The following is a 278-nucleotide window of genomic DNA, read 5'->3' as shown; positions in this document are numbered from 1 at the left end:
CAGGTTTGTGGAGAGCGGGGGGGGGGGGGGGGGTGAGGGGGGTGGTGTCAGGACCCTCTGCACAGGAACAAAGCTTACAAAAGGTGAGAAAATTCAATTGCCACCAGTTTAAAACAGCATCCAAACTTGTCACCTTCCTTCCTCTCCCAGGAGTCAGCAATTGAGCTCATATTTGCTGCTTTTTTCACCACGGCTAGTGCCAGCACCTCTCTGATCCTCCTGCTACTGAAGCACCCCTCAGTGATTGAAAAAATAAGACAGGAGCTGGTGTCTCATGA

At 51.4% G+C, this 278-nt stretch overlaps 1 protein-coding gene across 1 annotated transcript in view; it reads left to right on the top strand.

Annotated features, from left to right (window-relative positions):
* Nucleotides 1–273, top strand: part of LOC104279025 (cytochrome P450 26C1-like) — a gene marked incomplete at both ends in the record, with an annotated part of 5,291 nt that extends 5,018 nt beyond the window's left edge. Inside the window, one exon of the mRNA XM_009876173.1 lies at nt 151–273. Coding sequence (XP_009874475.1) covers nt 151–273 — 123 coding nt within the window. The remainder of the gene's footprint in view (nt 1–150) is intronic.
* Nucleotides 274–278: the final 5 nt, after the last annotated feature.

Source organism: Apaloderma vittatum, unplaced genomic scaffold (assembly GCF_000703405.1).
Source record: "Apaloderma vittatum isolate BGI_N311 unplaced genomic scaffold, ASM70340v1 scaffold38979, whole genome shotgun sequence".
Taxonomy (NCBI): domain Eukaryota; kingdom Metazoa; phylum Chordata; class Aves; order Trogoniformes; family Trogonidae; genus Apaloderma; species Apaloderma vittatum.
Note: the sequence above shows the minus strand (reverse complement) of the source record. Positions and strands in the feature narration are given on the sequence as shown.